Raw genomic sequence first — 18260 nt, 5'->3', positions numbered from 1 at the left:
TGCTGACTCGAACGTTGAATCAACCCAAAACTAACTTTCTTTCCCCCCTGTGAGTTACGGTATTTAACGTGAATTACAGCGTGCGTAAGCAACAGAGTGCGTACAGTTATTTAATGTGAGTTACAGCGTGCGTAAGCAACAGAGTGCGTAATCGGCAATCGCATTGCTCACTTTATTGCTACTTTTGGTATTATTACATCACAACAAATTAAACAGTGCGGTCGTGATAGAGACTAACTCTAATATATTTTTCGCTTTTTGTTTTGCATGTTTTGGTACAATTTTTTTGTAATAAACGTTCACAGCAAAGCAATTGCCGAGGCAATTTCAACTTTTGCCGTTTGGCCTCGGCAACGTTTTTGCCGAAGTAAAAATATGCTAATTTCGAAGACTGCTTATTATTGCCGTGAATAGTAACTATTCCATCAGTGTAAGATACTCCATGCTTTACTTTGAAATTGCCTCACCGTTTGTCAATGCCAATACTTAGATGGACCATTGAATAGCAGTGTAAGGAATAAGCTATTCGACTTATACATGGGAGAAGGAAGTATCATCGATTTTCAGCTCAAAAGTAAGGGTTTAACTTATACACGAGATCGACTGATGCTCGAGTATATATACGGTATGCTCTCTTAGTATCGGTAAATGGACATTATCATTACCCTGATGTTATATGACAGTTTTCAGTTATTGAGCTATAATTATAAAAAGCTATTAACTTCTAATTGAGAAAATAAAATATCTTCTGATAGTTGTTAAACAATGCTTTTTATGACCGACTTGGTTACATGTCTTGTAATAGATATGAACATATTTTCACACCAGTTAGTTCCATCATAATCAGCTAAAAATCGATTTTGATCAGCTAGCAGCTAGATCATCTTCAATTATGCTCAAAATCAAATTGAATTCGAACTTAGCTGAAGATGATCTAGCTCAGTGATTCTCAAACTTTTTTTTGTTGCGACGCCTCTGGAAAAATTTTCTGGACTTGCGACGCACCACCAAAAAAAAGTAAATGAAAAAACTTACAATTAAAGTTTTGTTTATTGATAGCCTACAACAACAAAAAGCAATGCATATTATTTAATGTGACGTGTGGGCTTGTTTGTTTTCACAAAGTTCATTGAATCTTGGGAGAATTTTTGAAATTGCCACCCGCATTTCTCTTTTGCTGTTTATTCGTGATCGATATTTGGTTTTATCACCGCCAAGGCAGAAACTCTTGTTTCACATAAATACGACGTGGCGAATGGGATAATAATTTGTAGTGCTTTCTTTTACCAAACCTGGATAATCGTCATTCATTGAATGAATCCAAAAATTTGCCGATTTCCTACAACGAAAAGATCACGAATCCATTTGTAGTTTGAAAAAGTTTTTGGGAAGTATTTTGCAAATTCCGATTCGAGCTTTGGCAAATGTTGCCCAAATATGCTTCGCAAATTTGAAGGGGAAAAATGCACTTGCAACCTCAACTCTTCACTGTTTTCAAACTGAAATAACACCAAGAAAAATGATTCAGAGTTTCCAATTTTTTTTGTTTTTGAAGGATAGACATCCAATACTACGTTAGGCCTTAGGCTATCAGCAGTGACATTTTTTTAGTTAATTGCGGTGTAATCGGCTAAGTGCATCGGACACATGTGTTCCAGCAGTCCTCAAAGGGTTAACTTCATTTTTATAAGATAAACCGAGTTCAGCCACAAAACTGAACTATTCTGTGACGCCCTTCATCATCATGAAGCCCTTGGAAAAGTGAAACGACGCACCAGGGCGTCGCGACGCACAGTTTGAGAACTACTGATCTAGCTAATTGAAATCAATTTTTAGCTGTTTACGATGGAACTAACTGGTGTGAAAATATGTTCATTTGTATTACAAGGCATGATTCATGTGAAAATATATTCATTCATGTATTATATATAGAACTTCTAATTGGTTTCAGAATTTTACTTTATCAATATTGTTTACTGTAATGAAATTATTTCGTAGTGGATGCTTGTTACCAGAATTTAATGGTGGAGTTCATCCTGTGCTGCATAGTTGCACATGGAAGCCAATTGCCACTTCAAAGTATGGCCCTCAACAAAGAAATCACCATGCTGTGTGTATTACTGGAAGGTATTTGTACATGTATGGCGGTCGTGGAAATTATGGAACGCAGAATGATTTTTGGAAATATGACCTTGATACCAAATCATGGTCTCCTGTTAAACCAGCAGGAGAAAGGCCTCCTGCTTTGGAAGGACATTCCATAGTTGAATATGATGGTGATCTGTACATGTTTGGGGGTGAGAACAGTTTTGCTTCTGCAGGAGAAGTTCCTTTATGGAAATTTAACATTAAACTTTGCACATGGAGAAAATTAGAAGGAACAAACAATAATGTGCCAACAGGTAGACGAGAGCATATTGCTGTTCGATATCGTAATTTTTTATGTGTTCATGGTGGATACGTGGACTTAAAAGGCCCAACTAATGAAATGTGGATGTACAGCTTTAATGATGGCACATGGGATCTAGTTGAGGCCGCCTCTTCTGAACAAGGTCCACTTGCTAGGTATAAACATGCTGGAATTATCCATAATGATTTTTTATGGATCTGTGGTGGGCTAATGGGAATTACTGATAAAAATGAGACTCAAGTGTGGACTTGGTGCTTTCTATCATGTTGTTGGAGTCAAATTCGAACTCGAGGAGCACCGACACAGCTTTTCAACCATGCAGCTTGTGTTGTTGATGATAAAGTTTTTATATTTGGTGGTAACCAGGAAAATGGTAAACCTGGATCAAAACTGTGGAAGGCTGCTATTGATGACGTTGATTCGATGGGGTTTCAGAATTGGAAACATTGTCAATTTAAAGACAAAGTGGTTCCATCTTCAACTTGTAATTCTTGTTTTGTTGTAATACCTGAATCTCTTTATTATGGTTCAAAAAAGGAACTTTTTAAGCCTTCTAAGTTGTTGCGGTCTGATCTTTGGCAACATTCTGATGAAAAAAATAAAAAGCCTGAATTAAGTACAGACATGAATGCAATTAACAAAAGCTATGTTTCATCCAAGCTGCCAGTTATAGAAGTAAAACCCAATTCTCACCAAAACGATGATTTTGATATGAAAACAACAGAGCTGATACACTCTTCTGGTGCACATTCGAAGGACAATTCTTTGCGTTTTGCAGAAGAAAATTTAAGCTTCCCTCAACCTTATGACTGTTTTGAGACCACTGATGACAGGAAGTCATTAATTCCTTTAGGGAGATCTAATGGTGACACTGTCAACAATACAAATTTGCTTAATGACAAAGGTGACAATAATTCTAAAAATTCACTGGACATATTTGATGACATAGGATGTGAAAGAGGTGACAATTTCTTCGGATTTGAAAGTGACAAAAATAGCTTACTATCTACTCAAAAGAAAAAGGTACCCAACCAACTAAATTATCTCAATACAAAAGAAAATGGAAATCCATCTCTCAATGGTTTTAACAATCCCACGTATGATTATTCTCCGCGCTTGCACGAGGCAGAGACCGTGAAGCGGTTTTCTTACAATCTATCAAGCACTCAAGTACCTTGGCAACCATTGCAAAAGAAGAACAGGTTTGTCACAACTTCCTTCATTGAAGCTGAGCCGCACGTGGAAGAAAAAGTTGATCAACCGCTCTCGAAAAATGAAGTACGATTTATAAATGGCGGAACAGGCGAAAAAGTTGTGCTTCCTGATATGTTTGTTGAAAATGCCAAATTATTAGACCAATTGGAAAATACCGTTGTTCGTAAATCGGACATTACTATTGAAACAACTCTTTCAAGAAGGAGTGAGGTTTTTTTATTTGTGATTGGTGGCAAAGAAGATAGGTCAAGTAAAGCCTTGGGCAAACAAGGCATCAGTATGTGGAAATGTCACATTACATATGAATATTAATATTGCTAGGATTAAAACAATGAAAACTATCAATACTACAAAAAAGTGCTCAATGCTAAGCAAAAAAGCAAAGCAGAGCAAATATATGAACGTTACATTCATATGAATGAGTTTTTCGCTATTTTAATGCAACTATTTTTGTGCATTAACATCTGCAAGTTTTTGTATATTTTCAGTAAGTTTCATTTATATGTGACTGTTATATTCCAAGAGATTACACTTTGTTTTTCTTAACCAAAATTGCTTGCTCGTAGGCTGTAGCAATTGTAATCTTGAGGATATTTTAATGGCCACCAAACTTTATCTGATTCCAAGGTCATACTTTGTCACAAAAATTTTCCTCAAACATCTTTCCATGAATTTATCAATGATTCAAGCAGTGGGATAAATAACAAATTACCAATCAAAGAAATAGAGAGTACTACCGGTACACTAAATTGATAAATTCAAATTTATTGTAAAACTTTCGCCATCCCAGTGTGGCTTCGTTAGTATTGATTTTCATACAAACATAGGTACTAAGATGGGGGTCATTTCATTATAATTCATCCAGGCCATGGAACCATAAAATTTAGAATTGTCTCATTTTTTCACAGTTTAAAATGCTTAAAATTCTGAGTTATTTGGCACAAATTTTGTCAAAATTGGTTGAGCGGTTTTTGTTTTATCGCTATTTTAATGTTTAACCACCAGGTGGCGATTTTTTTAATGAGCAGCATAAAAATGTTTATATCTTGGGACCTAGTTGCCCAATCTTCATAAAATTGGTATCTATCCCCCCATTTTCAGGGGTGGGCTTTCCAAAAATAAAGGTTAAAATGAGCTAGGAGTTATACTTTTTGTGATATAAACATTTGTAGTGCTTCGATAGCATGGCCGATTTCGCCATGCGGCCATGCATTTTTTTCAAAATTTTTTTGATCATTATTATTAGCATAGATGTTATATTCCAAAAATATCTTTTAAATCACTTACAATTCACAACCTCATAATAAAAATTGTACACAAAAATGCAGAATTTTTAAAATAGTCAAAAACATTGGATTTTAATTTTTTTTCATCAGCCAATACTGGGTGGTCCGCTCCTCCCCCCCTTACTACGCCACTGTATGTCAAGCAAAGAATAGTAGTATAATACGTTATTACACAAAGTGAAGGAGTCAAGACAAAGATGAAGGAGTTTAATACATCGAATGGATGTAATGAGCTTGTCCGATACGTGGGAAATAATTATATCATTTTTCAAACATGTCTCGCTGCTACTGGTAGGACAGTGTGCACAGTACAATTGTGTTACTTTAGTTTATCAGAAGTTACATTAAAGAACAGCGACAGTCTTAATAGTAAAGTGAGCTATATGCTTTATGCAACAATCTAAGAAATACATAAAAATCTGATAAAGAAAGTATATACATTGCAAAATAAAGTCTGAGGATATAACTACAAGTGTATACACTTCTGCTATCATTTCTGAATTAGAATATATAGGCTTAGTCTGCACTGATCATTGTAAAATTACATACATACATCATTGTAAGGTTATTATTGCCAAGAAGTATACGAAACATTAAAGACAGTTTTAAGTGACTTTCTGCAATAAAATACAATTAAAAAGGATTCAATAAACCTATAGTTTTGCATGCATAACTAGTGCATCCCATTTTGCATTTAACATTATGTGACACTGGAAAAATATGCTCACTGCAGAACCATTACAACATGTGAGGGGCAATAATCGGAATGAATAAAAATGCAATTGAACAAGGGCCGCCATGCATGTAAATAAACCGACAACCACGGTTTCTACCATGTAGCTAAACATGTGAGAGGCAGCATAAATTATTATACAATTGAACACGGGTTGCCATGTATGCGAATAAACTTTAAACCACAGCATGTACATTGTACAGTAATTAAGCATTGTGAGAGGAAGCAAAAATATAAAACATAAATGAACAAAGGTTGTTGCACACTTGGACACATAGAACAGCATGCCATTTTTGTAGCATATATCAAGACCTAGACAGCAATTTCAGGCAATCAAACCCAACATAATAGAAGCCAATCAATGCTCATCTTGAATGCAAATGAAGCGACGGTTCACAGTTTCCATATTTATAGCCGAAAATGTGTATATTCTGCCAGTTGTAGTGGAAGGATTGTCCAAAATCGTCAGGATTGAAGAAATGTACATGTAACACTTATCTTCACGGCCAGGCCAATTGAAAGATGGAGAGGGGCCACAAGGATGCATAAAATTGACCAGAACATCATTCTTTTCTTTGTCCACGATTTCAACAAGCCCAACCCACCACTGTTCATCATAAACACATGCTACATAAGACATGACACTTACATCTTGGATGTTTATCCTTGGGGCTGCATCGAAGAAACAATGTGTGCCAGCGAATTGTGAATTATCTGATGCGAGCTTAAAACTGAAAGAACCAATACAACTTGAACTAAAGTAATGGTATCCACGAGTACCAGGCACAGTGCTTCCACGCTGGAATCTTTGTTCAAGAGTCTGCAAGTTGGTTATTTTTTGCCACAAGTCATGGTAAATCTCAATGTGACGGGATTGGTGGAGTAGTAAAAAGGAAGCTGGGTAATAGGGTGGAGTGAAAAAAATTTTTTTTTTCAAATCAAAAAATCAGATTAACCCGAAGTGGCGTATGGACCTAAAATCAACTTCTGAAAAGGTTTTGGGTTTGTGCCACCTACACCCAGGTGGCTCATAATTTTTAAAGGTCATCCGAGGGTCAAATTTCATAAAAATCCCATAACTTGGAAACCGGTTAAGCTAGAATGTTAGTTTTTGGCTTAAAATTTCCAGAAGGTCCATGTTTATATATGTTCTAATGCAACTTTTGTCTCTATTTTAACTACCGTACATAAGCTGATAATAATAATAAATGACATTTTAGTTTAAAAACTAAAATGTCCTTTGTCTCTAATAAATTGACATTTTAGTTTAAACTAAAACTAAAATGTCATTTTTTATTATTATTAGCTTATGTAGTTAAAATAGACACAAAAGTTGCATTAGAGCATATATAAACATGGACCTTCTGGAAATTTTAAGCCAAAAACTAACATTCTAGCTTAACCGGTTTCCAAGTTATGGGATTTTCATGAAATTTAACCCTCGGATGACCTTTAAAAATTATGGGCCACCTGGGTGTAGGTGGTACAAACCGAAAACCTTTTCAGAAGTTGATTTTAGGTCCATACGCCACTTTTGGTTAATCTGATTTTTTAATTTGAAAAAAAAAAATTTTTTCACTCCACCCTACTGGGTAACGAAAGTCTAGGCAGACCAACTGCTAACCAAACTTTGACTTCTGCAGCTGCCTTTCAATACTGCTCTGAAGCTGTAACAAGTGTAACTTTCTTCTATATAAAAGCTGAGGAATACTCAAGAAAGTAGGCCAGTAAGAAATACTCAACAAAGATTCCAACGTGGAAGCGCTGTGCCAGTGTGCCTGGTCCTGAATTTCTTCATTTACATGCATGGCGGCCCTTGTTCAATTGCGTTTTTATTCATTACGATTGTTGCCCCTCACATGTTGTGATGGCTCTGCAGTGAGCATATTTTGTCCAGTGTCACATAATGTTAAATGCAAAATGGGATGCACTAGTTATGCATGCAAAACTATAGGTTTATTGAATCCTTTTTAATTGTATTTTATTGCAGAAAGTCACTTAAAACTATCTTTAATGTTTCGTACACTTCTTGGCACTAATAATCTTACAATGATGTATGTATGTAATTTTACAATGATCAGTGCAGACAAAGCCTATATATTCCAATTCAGAAATGATAGTAGTTATATCCTCAGAATACTAGTGTGACTTTATTTTGCAATGTACTTTCTTTCTCAGATTGTTATGTATTTCTTAGATTGTTGCATATAGCTCACTTTACTATTAAGACTATCGCTGTTCTTTAATGTAACTTCTGACAAATTAAAGTAACACAATTGTACTGTGCACACTGTCCTACCAGTAGCAGCGAGACATGTTTCAAAATGATATAATTATTTCCCACATCGGACAAGCTCATTACATCCCACATCAGACAAGCTCATGCGGCATCTAATGAATGGAATAGTTCCCTGGCAACAAGACTTCAACAATCGAAAACTTCACTCTGTCAATCTCGGTGACCGGGCCTGCGTCAGTGATTCAAAGTCTCTACAAGTATGCGAAACTGCCAGGATTAAGCTCTGCAATAAGCTTTCCCAGTCCGAGGATAAAGATTCAATCAATCAATCCTTTCGATGTATTAAACTACTTCATCTTTATGTCTTGACTCCTTCACTTTGTGTAATAATGTATTATACTACTATTCTTTGCTTGACATACAGTGGCGTAGTAAGGGGAGGAGAGGCGGACCACCCAGTATGGGCTGATGAAAAAAATTAATATCTGCATTTTTGTGTACAATTTTTATTATGAGGTTGTGAATTGTAAGTGATTTAAAAGATATTTTTGGAATATAACATCTATGCTAATAATAATGATCAAAAAAATTTTTAAAAAAATGCATGGCCGCATGGCGAAATCGGCCATGCTATCGAAGCACTACAAATGTTTATATCACAAAAAGTATAACTCCTAGCTCATTTTAACCTTCATTTTTGGAAAGCCCACCCCTGAAAATGGGGGGATAGATACCAATTTTATGAAGATTGAGCAACTAGGTCCCAAGATATAAGCATTTTTATGCGGCTCACTTAAAAAATCGCCACCTGGTGGTCAAACATTTAAATAGTGATAAAACAAAAACCGCTCAACCAATTCTGACAAAATTTGTGCCAAATAACTCAGAATTTCAAGCATTTTAAACTGTGAAAAAATGAGACAATTCTAAATTTTATGGTTCCAAAATTTCAATTTTCTGGATGAATTATAATGAAATGACCCATGAGACAAAAAAGTACCAATTTTTATATAATTTATGCACCGCAGTGTATCTTGAAACAAAACATGTTTTGCATTCGCCGAGAAGGTCAGTCGGTGGTTCATCTTTGAAAAATGTTTGGTTCGTCTTAGCACTTATCTAACAAACTTATCAACTTTGCCTGATTGCTTGTTCATGATTGAAATATTTTTGTATTCAACTTCTATGTTGGGATCCTACCGTACCTTAGCAAAGCTTATTTTGTGGTCTTCACAAGTGTTTTCAGAGGCGAAATTTTGTGTGTGAGATCTGCAGCTGTGCGGAGTTTTGTTTGTTGTGACATTTTCGGTCAGTACACGCATCCATTTTATTTGGCTAATGCAAGCCTTTATGAAGATGCAAAACAATGTGAAATGGTGGTCGAGTAATAACTCGATACATCCTCAACCAACTGCACTATTTAAATCACTTCATTAGCTCTTACATAGACCATGCAACACCATGATTCATTTATATTCCACATGTCCAAGAAGATGATTTTGCCATGACGTGTTGACTTTTTTGTAGAAAGATGCAAAGTCATTTCTTTTTTGTCAGCTGCACCAGTGGTACTGTAAATTTCTTTTAGTGTTCATATGCGATATTGCCTCCATTTGTTAACAATAGTTGTTGTTTTTTGCGCCAAGATTTCTTGGTATTTGCTTGCTTTAAACTCTAACCATTGATCTTTCTGAGTTCTACACATGTGTTGATTGTGCTCTGCAGTTGGCCAGTTGATTTCCAGACCATGACATAGTGCTCTACTGATTTCTGTCATGTAGAAATGGATATAGTTTTTTTGGAAGTGCATGCAGTTTTCTTGTAACTAGTGATATCAACGTTTCAAACCCCCTTGATTTGCTGCACTTGTACATATGATGTAACCAGTAGCAGATTTATTGAAAATTAAGTTTATCACATTTTTTATAAATAAACATTGCAAAGAAATATGCTTTGCAAGCCTTGGGCGTCCTGGGCATTTTTTTTTTCTTGTTTGAGTTGCAAAATTTTCTTAGGGGGCATGTTATACAGTTTGTTATAAGTGCTCCCTCTTCGGTCAGGTGTACCATATTGCAGAAGTTTGTTTTTATGGCGTATTAAATTTGCACTACTTGTGTTTAACAAATGATTTTTATTAATTTTAGAAAGTTCTTTTTTATTTCAACCTAATGCACTGGCTGTTATTATATGCTTTGTTTGGTGGAATTCTTGTTGCTGCAGGTCAGTTTCGAGATGATAACACCAACTCCACTTTCTTAGGAAACAAACGGCTCCTCAGTTTGCGCTATTGACAATTAGACACCCGTATATAATATTTATAACTCGCGAGATTTTAGTTATGTTGTATGCAAAAAAATTTTGTAAATGTTCATTTTTGTAATATGTTACTTACTTACTTTACCGCTTAGATCACTTTGGTGTGTGAAGTACCAGTCCCGCCCACGATTAGTATTAGGAAATGATGTGCGGAATTGATGTTAGAACAGTGCTTGGCCAACCTTAGATAGTTTTTCCATTGTGTGAATCTATTACATGTGGATAACTCCTGATGCCGTTCATGCGCAACTAGCAATATTTTTTTTTCATTGTTTCAACGACGAACGACGTTGAAGCGATATAAACTGGCTGAGCTGTATCTTCAAATTCGTTACTGTATTTCGTGTTATGTGAACGTTAACCGATGTCCAACTATCAGTTAGTTGTGTTACTATACAATTTAGACCACTGCAACCTTTTGTACATTAACTGAGCTGAGGAAAGTGATTACGTGTTGCTTTATCTTTGTGACAATTATTTATTGTCTTTTTTACTAATGTACTTAATAAATTTTGACAGAGCATGAACTTGGAAGTGCTTCATATATAGGTAATCCACTCAGGGACTGTCCAATTTTTGGTATTTTTTTGCTTTGCTCTTTGGAAACTGTGATCCAAGTAGGACATTATCAACAAAGACTAACTCGTGTTAAAAAGCGAGCTCGCTAATTAACAGAAGAAGTGATAGATACATTCGCCAGGAAAGTTTATTTGTCAGTGTTCTCCATTTCTGTCTAGCGACCATGCTCACACCAGACAGAATTACAGTTTCCGCAAACCTAACTACAACTTTATTCACCATCGCAAATTCATTCTTCAATAGATTTTATTTAAAATGAAATTCACTTCCAAGTGCGCTTACATCGTTTTACCGCAAAATATTCCACGATTATCTATAAAAAAATAACAACTTAATTTCATGATCAAACAAGCAATAAAAAATACATGATGTCTTTCAGCTAATATTATACCTATGATAAAAAGTTTGATGGAGAGTTGTACGTCAATAATATAAACGGATTGAACAAAACATGACAAGTAATTCAATAGTCGAGAGCACAGATCATTGCTACACCTCTTTTCACCCAGTACTTCTGTTCCTGGTCTGTTGGGACTTCAACAGCAATGACGTAGTTGGTGGAATGGCCGGTGGTGGACAGTGTGCCAGCTCTGGTTAGGGTCTTGTAGATCGGGCACAGATAAATACCAGTTTTTGGCACAACCCTGTAAAAAATATGCTTGATTTTATTGATCAACACAAGTGCTCTGAAAAAATGACGGATAATTGCGCAATTGGTGGCTTGTAAATAAACTTTTTTATTGCTCTGGAGAAAGATTCACTCAGAGATACCAGTTTAGTAGAAATCCGTGGATTCACCGGTAGGCAATTGACTTCCATGCTGTGAGTAGTTTGTCATCGCATGCTCACAAGTCACGACTGCTTCCACTAAACCTACTTTTGTCATATCCGCAAGCGTTATATTGCAACGTCACTTCCACAAACAACGGTCTGACCACTGAATCCTACTTTATGAACCTTTGCACAGCCAATCCTGTTGTTGTGTATAGGCTGGTGGTTCTTTATACGTGACACAAAATAATTTGAAAATTTCCACTTGACCTGAAGGTATTTTCCATTTATTTCAAAATATTTCCAGGTAAATCAGAAACGTAACTTTTCACATATCGGTGTCATACAATAGCTTTCTATAAACGATTCGACATTGCTGTGTTTAATTTTGTTTTCTCAAGGTCAGTATTTTTTTTGTAGTAAAACTTCAGTCATTGAAAGGCTTAAAACTCACATCAGTCAGCTTTGCAAAGAACTTTAATTCACCCACTGATTTTGGTTTAGCTGGAGCGAAATCAAACGAGAGTGGTCCAATCTTACACGATTCACTTAGTTTCATTAATTAATTATTTAACATGCTGTGTTTATTGCAACAGTTTAGCGAAGTTTAGTTAAAGAGTCAAATGACAAGTTGCTATAAATAATTCATTGCGTAATGGGTGCAACACCTATTCACACATGTTTTGTTTCATGCGGAAAAATTACGAAAAAATTCCATTTGATGAATTACGTATGTCGTCACAACCTCATAAAAAGAACGGATTTTATTAGCTTGGACCTTTTTGCCTTTACATTTGTAAAGTCTCTAGCAACGATAAACAAACGTTGAATAACGTGTTGAAATGTGATTCCGAATTGTGTCTTTCGTCTATCTGGGCAACATTTGCCATTAAACTTGTGAGAAAAGTTTCGGTTTTGTAATGACAAAACATAAAATGACTGCGACATTACAAAAAAAAAAGTTTATACAACATCAACTACGTGCGGCGCGTCAAGACTACGTGACGTCACACAGGTATGCAATGGCGCAAGCTGCTACGATGGATTATGGTTTGAATTTCACGTTTACTGCATTGCTTTCGACCAGGTTTTGATGACATTGACTACTTTTAAAATGTTAAATGAGCAAACAAAAGCGCACAAACAAAAACGATCTTATTTTATTTTCCACCAAACAGTTCTGCGTTTACTTCGTGTATGTTACCGCAATGCGAAATGTTAGCCTACGTTTATTCAAATAAAGCGTAAGTATACGCGACTAATGTTATAACAGGGGGAAAATGCTCTTGAATTGGATCAACAACATTAGGAATAACCGTGGAAAGTTTCCAAAAAATATTTACTCAAAATTGAAAATTACAAAACACTTTTCATGAAGTTCTAAAGTTATGCTTCACCAACATTGCACAGTTTGTACTCACACTGCTTTTTTCTCACAATGGGTCACGCATCACGGTTGAACAACAATTTTTCAAAATAGCTAACATAGTTGACAAGATAGAACGTGCAAGCACCAATCGGGTAAATATTTTTTTAATTTTTTGGGCTTGATATTCTTACTTCAGAAAACGCTTATTACTTAAGGCGCCTTGCACATGAGGTGAACGATGTTCGTAGGCCTACTTAGTTAGTATTTCACCTTTCAGAAAAGATTGTTCAACCCTACCATGGCAACCTAAAGATACGGTCTGATTTGTCACATTTTGCAGAAATTTCCAGGTTTTTCTAACTTTGGGCGAACGTTTAAATAAATTTTTCTAAAAATTAGATTTTTACGCTTTCTTTATTCTTTTCCCCAGATGACAATAGGTTTTAACATCCTCACATGTTCAAAAACAAAGAAAATTTTATTTCGAAGATTTTAGTCAGACTGTTAATTTTTAATAACAGTCTGATTTTGCGTTTTTCAACTTACTTTTTCTCATTTGCTACTGCTTCCCCAAGGCAACAAAAAAGTCTTATGTCATTAGGAAACCGCAAAAAGTAAAAACATCTCAAAAAATGTCAGTCAAGCACTAGCAGTAGCTGTAATTAAAATGTGACAAATCAGGCCGCATCTCCAGGTGGCCATGACCCTACGCATAACTCATTGGAGTTAGAGATAAACAGTGGGGTTGTGTCTGTTACAAACAAAACTGCAGCGTACTAGTTAACCACGTTCTTATTTTGTTGCGGTATAACATTTGTTAGATTAGTGGTTGCCATCTTTTTTTAAGAATGTATTTCCTTTCTCTTCTGATTTCCCTCTAAACCCGGTACAATGATACACCATAGCGCATAGCTACGACGACCCTACCAAAAGCAAGATTCCATAATTTCAATACATACCAAAAAATAATATCGTATAAACAAAAGAAATTGGTGTACCTTTAGTCCAAACCTACAGAATTAAAATAGCCTACCCTACAGTCTAGGATGTACAATGTACATGCAGTGGACAATTATTGTGTTAGACATTAAACAACGTAGTTCACCTGTTGCCAACTGGCATCAACCACATGGTTGCCATGTCAGTGTACAATTCCTTAGGCTTAGACTCCCCCAAAATCATGTTCTGGTGGTCCCATCTCGCTCCCTCCAAGTAAAGACCCCGGATGTAGCAGCCATTCTCTGGACGCTTCTTGATTTCCTCAAAATGTTCTTTCATGACCTGAACAGACAGACGTTGCCATTTTCGAAGATCATCAATAAATGCTAAAAGCACTTTGACCTGAATGCTTTATGTGAGGTATGCTCAGAACAGAACCCGTTTTTTTACATTGATTCAACGTCTAGAAACGTTTGATCAATACAAAATTACAGATTGTAGGCTACTAGCTCGGAGCATACGCCATCGTTTATCACATCACAGATCGTATTGATGCATCCATGAAATTACCTTGAAACCAAAGGTGATGGTGTCAATGGATATGATCTCCTTTCTGGCAAAGTTCTGCAAAGTTCCAGTCAGGAAAGCTTGTGGGAAAAAGAACCCGGAAATCCAAAACACCACCGGGACACCGTGATCTATCCAGTGATGGATGAATTTCATCCGAGCAAGCAAATCTTCCATCCAAGAGGCGAGTGGTTTGAGTGAAGGGTAAGCCTGAAACGTAAAGTATTGTAAACTCTAGTATGATTGAATCACAGAAGCCAAGTTGCACCCACCCACTCAGCATACCACTGCTAGTATTGGCCATATCTTATTAAGCCTACATCTACAGATATCAAATAAAGTAATAAACGATGGTTAATCTGTATTGTGCAATGTGTAGGGTAGGCTACATGGTCTCTGTCAAAGAATCGCATGTCACTATTAGTAGATATATACTATAGCGAAAATACTCAGCTGCATAATATAATAGTGCTCAAATCACCTACTGCTAATCATCTTTGTCTTTGATGGATAACTGTTCAAAATGTTTGATTTTGGGTTCTTGTCATTTTACTAGAGGTTAACTCCAAAGGAAAATATTATATTTCATGGAATAACTACTTCCATAACCAGTAACCACACTAACAGCTGGCCATCATAAAATTTAATGATTTTGTGTTAATTTTTGTGGATTTTTATCTCAAATAGCAGATGACAAGGTAACAACAAAGCAAGATGCTATGATGGTGAGTGTCAATATCTAGGCTACTAAGTTAATATCGAAAATATTTGACTTGTTTATTAATTTCGTCTCTAGCTATGCCCATTGCTCATTCGACGACATTTAAAAAACTAGCAAAAAAATTCAAATCGTTTTAATGCTTCGCTGACGTTTCGTGTCCATAACAATGTGCATCCTCAGAACAAACAATATACAAAAAAATGTCGACATTATAGAAATTAATTTATCTAACCTTTCCGGACCAAAGCGTAGGCACTTCGTTGATGTAGAGAGAATTGAACATCATTTCTAAAGACTCTGACATGACCACCAATCCCTTGATTGCTTTAAGAAGATCTCCGGAGGATTGGATGATCGCATTCAGGAGTCGATTATACCTGATCGAGAAACCAACCATCAGCATGGACTACGGTAGCTTGCTGCTATCGATTAAAATATATCGGTGGATAGAATATAGATAGAATAGAATATATCTCGGTGGATTACATATTATCGCTAGATGGTTTTACCTGATCACTTCTTGAATCAAGACGGTGTTCATGGACTCTTCATATAAAACAGGGTATTTCTTCATCAGCTCTTCCAAGTTTACTGGCTGAGGGACTTCAGCTAGAATCTTCTTCGTCACTTCTTCGACAACCTAACAAATTCATTCATCCTTTTCAATTAACACCGGGTCCAAAATGATTATGCAATGCATCCTCAAATATCGCAAAAAAAAATAGTAGTAATGGAGGCAAAAAGACGATTTAGAATTTTAAACGTTGGTGAATAAGTACATAAGTAGGGCGTAAAATCAATGACAATTTACGTCTATTTTTTGTATGGGCCTCTAAAGTTAAGTTTCTAAATGCCTATCCTCTTGTCACCTCGGGTGGTCGATTTTATGCATAGACCTAAAGTATAACATTGACAACTTATTGTCGCTTTAGGACAGGTGAGAATACGCGTACTCAATTGGCAATGAAATCAAACAGCAAATGGGTTTTTAATGCAAATGGGAATCGCTTAGTTTTCGTGTTAAAATCTGTTTTCTTACTTCTTCACTGGACCTTCCTGAAGCTGATGATGATTTTGGTTGAAGATGTATCAGAGCGTTGAGAGCGGCAAAGCTCTCATTCTGCGCGAACGTGATGTTGGCATTATCGTGCATTCCGAAGATTTCCGGAGTGTCATTGATCGGAAGACTTCGGATATACTGAATGTAACCCTACAAAAACAGTACATTCGTCCTGACGCACATACACTCAACAATCCTCATGATCATAACTGTATTGAAGAGTGGTATTAAAGACTCTCATACGATTCAACCGGGGATAGGATTCAACATTTTTTACATTAAAACAACGTTAACAGTACAGAAAATTGCACGCAATTTTTCCCACACTTACATTGTTATCGCAATCAGTGTCGATTTGCTTGTACGTTCCACTGGGTGAGTAGGCGTGGTCCACTTTGAGGACGTCATAGCTGTAGAAGTCGGATAGAATATTCATCATGCATCTTCTGTCCCAGTCGTCTGTCACTCTGCCTCCGTAGTTGATGTGGCCAGCAGTGTAAGTCAGACACTAATGGATGATGGTAATATATCGGTTATTATCATCAACGTATCACCATCAATCATGTATGTATCAACGTATCATCAATGTATTAATGTACATTGCGCTGAAGCTACTGTGTAGTGGCATGTTTAAATAGAAAACTACACAACAAAGAATCTACAATTCTATACGCTTATTACATAAATTTGCAAAAAAATTCGTTCATTGGCAATCGTGTACCCATAACTAACCGCCTACTGCAAAAAGTGAACATATCAGCTAATTTCACCGTGTTAGAGTTAGAACGTACCAGAATGTGACAATCAGTAAAATTTGAAAGACTTAATAGGAAACAATTTTTCGTGGCAGCAAAGTCTCAAAAAATATTATGCACCAACCAATAACATAACTATGTTGCAAAAACATGGCATTCCACGTCCTCTAAATTTACATCTAAAGTTGCTTTTAGGTTTCTAATTCCAGTATTTCAAACCAAAAACTATTTGTTTGCGTTGCATTGTATTATTTGTACTGTGGGTGTGCAAAGCTCAACATTACTAAGGGTCGAATGTTAATTGGCTTGAATGTTAGTAGCCCACGCTTGATGAATCAAAACTCAGTGCAAGGCTTTTCCAAACTACCTTGAAAGGAATGTCTTCGTATTCATCGAGAAACATCTTGAGTTGAGATATGCAGATGCGGAGATCTCCAGTGGTGAACTCGTATGGAATGTTGAAGCCGAGAGCGCCAAATTTTCGCCGCTCTATCGCCACACCGTGGAATAGAGACAACGAGAAGAGAAGGGATTTGAACTCAGCTTGCTGATAAAAAAACGCATTTATTTAGTGGAGTAGGGTTTCGGTTTTACTAACTAAACACATACAAAAATTCGTCGAATAGTGTTCTACCACTTGATCAGTTGATACAAGTCATTGAGCAAACACTTAATCTAATAATGTTCATACTTTATCAAACGACTTCATGCAGGCTAATTCTTGGGAACGTCGGTTAAACAAAAAGCTCTCCATAAAAATGAAAAATTATTATCTCTAAAAGGAAACAAAAAGAATTTTTGAGCGGTAGCCTACATCTGCATGACTATAGCTCTTACTTTGCTACAAGAGTTGAGGAAATCATCATTCTGAGCGTTGTAAGCCCGAAGCAGGTTAGCTTTGATACCACGAGGTGGTTCTATCGTCATCTTGCTTCCGTTTTGAAGGATGGAAACTGGGAACATGTTGCTAGGCATCGACGTTAGCCACAACCTGAAGTCCCGGTGCACCTGCGAAACACATTGAATCAATAAAAAGAATACATTTAATCAACGTTAATGGATCCTAGACAGCCACTTTATCTGGTCCAGATCTGGGCCAGATAAAGTGGCTGTCTGGGGCAGAGAGTTAAACAATTGTAACACGATTTAAAAAATCAAAAGTCATTTTAAATATTCTAACTTGTCAGATTTGAATGGACTGCGTTAGGAAAAATTGTTGTTGTCATTAATATACACTCCATACGGCGCCTCCAGCCCATGCGGCTGCGCTGGCACAGCCTACTTTGTAAAACGGTGAGAG

The 18260-nt window shown here is 36.3% G+C and overlaps 2 protein-coding genes across 2 annotated transcripts in view; one reads left to right on the top strand and one right to left on the bottom strand.

The window, feature by feature from the left end:
• The first annotated feature begins 1981 nt into the window (after positions 1–1981).
• LOC145780028 (uncharacterized) lies at positions 1982–4305 on the top strand. Its single transcript, XM_082591731.1, has one exon. The coding sequence runs from the start codon at positions 1982–1984 to the stop codon at positions 3935–3937; it is 1956 nt and encodes a 651-aa protein (XP_082447857.1). The 3' UTR covers positions 3938–4305.
• Positions 4306–11022: 6717 nt separating this feature from the next.
• Positions 11023–18260, bottom strand: part of LOC145780285 (dynein axonemal heavy chain 1-like) — a 76435-nt gene continuing 69197 nt past the window's right edge. The window contains exons 72-80 of the mRNA XM_082591988.1: positions 17798–17968; positions 17328–17507; positions 16537–16713; positions 16185–16355; positions 15655–15785; positions 15378–15522; positions 14428–14634; positions 14024–14199; positions 11023–11422 (exon numbers count right to left, since the gene is read on the bottom strand). Of these exons, the coding sequence (XP_082448114.1) occupies positions 11242–11422; positions 14024–14199; positions 14428–14634; positions 15378–15522; positions 15655–15785; positions 16185–16355; positions 16537–16713; positions 17328–17507; positions 17798–17968 (1539 nt within the window). The 3' untranslated portion in view covers positions 11023–11241. The remainder of the gene's footprint in view (positions 11423–14023; positions 14200–14427; positions 14635–15377; positions 15523–15654; positions 15786–16184; positions 16356–16536; positions 16714–17327; positions 17508–17797; positions 17969–18260) is intronic.

Source organism: Aplidium turbinatum, chromosome 11 (assembly GCF_918807975.1).
Source record: "Aplidium turbinatum chromosome 11, kaAplTurb1.1, whole genome shotgun sequence".
Lineage (NCBI taxonomy): Eukaryota > Metazoa > Chordata > Ascidiacea > Aplousobranchia > Polyclinidae > Aplidium > Aplidium turbinatum.
The sequence above is the reverse complement of the archived record's forward strand: the minus strand, read 5'-3'. Positions and strand labels throughout refer to the sequence as shown.

Coding starts and splice junctions, on each gene's coding strand:
- LOC145780028 (XM_082591731.1), top strand. CDS start 1,982: ATGAAATTATTTCGTAGTGGATGCTTGTTACCAGAATTTAATGGTGGA.